The 2,162-nt window shown below is 56.2% G+C and overlaps 1 protein-coding gene across 1 annotated transcript in view; it reads right to left on the bottom strand.

The window, feature by feature from the left end:
- TTLL1 (tubulin tyrosine ligase like 1) overlaps positions 1-2,162 on the bottom strand; it is an 11,898-nt gene that overhangs the window by 2,662 nt on the left and 7,074 nt on the right. Inside the window, exons 7-8 of the mRNA XM_006775940.2 lie at positions 614-757; positions 150-236 (exon numbers count right to left, since the gene is read on the bottom strand). Of these exons, the coding sequence (XP_006776003.1) occupies positions 150-236; positions 614-757 (231 nt within the window). The remainder of the gene's footprint in view (positions 1-149; positions 237-613; positions 758-2,162) is intronic.

Below are 2,162 nucleotides of genomic sequence, written 5' to 3'. Positions count from 1 at the left end.
GAGGCTGGGTCAGAGGAGCCTGAGGCTGGGTCAGAGGAGCCTGAGGCTGGGTCAGAGGAGCCTGAGGCTGGGTCAGCGGAGCCGGAGGCGGGCAGCGGCCGGGCGGGGGGGAGAGGGTGGGGAGCAGGCTCCCTCCCACCCGCAGTTACCTCGATCAGCCAGGGCTTCAGCTTGTCGTCGATGATGATGTCGTAGCCGTAGCACTCGAAGCAGTGCTTGTCATTGTTCATCACCGGCTGCAGAGAGAGAACAGGGTGAGCGTTGACCTATGAACCAGGAGGTCAGGGTTCGCTTCCCGGTCAGGGCACAGGCCTGGTTGCGGGCTCCATCCCGACTATGGGGCGTGCAGGAGGCAGCCGATCACTGATTCTCTCGTCATTGATGTTTCTCTCTCTACCTCCCTCTCCCTTCCTCTCTGAGAAAAACAGCAACAGAAAGCGGCAGGCTCCCTTCAGCCCTGAATATCTATGAGATAGCAAAGCAAAAAGCCCGAAAACACGGAGGTGCGGAACGTCCCCTCCCAAACCTCAGCTCCTGCCACAAAACCCTTATGGACTCAATGGGCCCAGGGGAGCTGGTGACACCAGGGGACTCGCCAGCCTCGCCCACTCACCGCCACGGCCTTCAGCGACTGCACGATGATCCAGTGGATCTCGTCGAACAGCTTGCCGGTCACCTCCTTGCCGCGGGTGCTCTCCAGGTACAGCCGCAGGTTGCTCACCGTCCACTTGCCCCCGTGGATGTGGTTGTAGTCCTCCTGGCAGGGGAAAGGGGCGGGGCCTCGGGCACTGCTCCGGGAGGAACCGGGTGCCCTCCCTCCCTCCTCCAGGCGGACCTGCCCCTGGGACCTGGGCCTCCTACATGTGCGCACTTTTTAAATACTCAATTCTGGAACATTCTTACAATCAATCATTTATACCTTGTAGTGCATGCTGAGGAAGCCACCCAGACTCCCCTCCCCCTTAAGACCAAGGCACCTGTCACTCCACCACCAGCCACAACGACCTCCTTTCAGCTCCTACAGTGCTCCTTCCTGCCACAGGGCCTTGGCACATGCCGTACCCGCTGCTACAAGGCCCTTTTCCCACCTCCCCCTGGGCCACCCTGCGCATACTCCAGGCCTCTGCACAATCCCCTGCATGGGAGCCTCTCCGACCACAGGGACAAGGAACCCCGCCATTCCACGCTCTCCCCTCAGAGCACACATCTCAGGCTGTGGCTACATGCCCAGCAGTGATGCCATCTGATGACCGTCTCCCCCCAACAGGCCCTCGGCCCCATGGGAGGGACCACGGTAGGGATTGTGCAGCACTGAGCCCGGGACCAGCCCAGACGGTGCGCACTGTGTGTATTTGTTGAACAAATGAATGGCCAAGCGTGAGTGCTCTCACGTGATCCTCCCTACCCTCTAAGGCAGAGGTTCCCAACCTTCTGGCCCTTTAAATACAGCTCGTCATGTGGTGACCCAACCATAACATTATTGTCATTGCTACTTCATACCTGTAATGTTGCTACTGTGATGAATCGTAATGTAAATACCTGATATGCAGGATGGTCTTAGGCAACCCCTGTGAAAGGGTCATTCGACCGCCAAAGGGGTCGCGACCCACAGGCTGAAAACCACTGCTCTAAGGCTAGCATGTCAAACTCGCTGCTGGTGGGCCCACAACCAATATTTCTGCAGCGCAGCCAATATAACAGTGTGTAAGAAAACATGAATTTTATCATTGCTCTTGTTCTATTTTATACTATACTTCTCGAAATAAACCCATGTTTCTATGAAAATTGAAGCTTTTTCACAGGGGTCGCCTAAGACCATCCTGCATATCAGATATTTACATTACGATTCATAACAGTAGCAACATTACAGTTATGAAGTAGCAACGAAAACAATTTTATGGCTGGGGCACAACATGAAGAACTGTATGTAAAGGGCCAGAAGGGTGAGAACCACTGCTCTAAGGTGATGTCATCAACTTTACAACTGGAGAAACTGAGGCTGAGAGTCCACTCACCTGCCTGAGGTCACAGAACCAGAGAGGCAAGGCTCGCACTGGCTTCCTGTGTCCCCTGGTCCCCGCCCCGCCCCAGGCTGATGGCAGCACAGCCACACCAGGAACTGAGGGCTCCCGTGCCCGGCTGGTGCCAGGGCATCTTGCTAT

This window comes from Myotis davidii, unplaced genomic scaffold (genome assembly GCF_000327345.1).
Source record: "Myotis davidii unplaced genomic scaffold, ASM32734v1 scaffold428, whole genome shotgun sequence".
NCBI lineage: Eukaryota > Metazoa > Chordata > Mammalia > Chiroptera > Vespertilionidae > Myotis > Myotis davidii.
The sequence above is the reverse complement of the archived record's forward strand: the minus strand, read 5'-3'. Positions and strand labels throughout refer to the sequence as shown.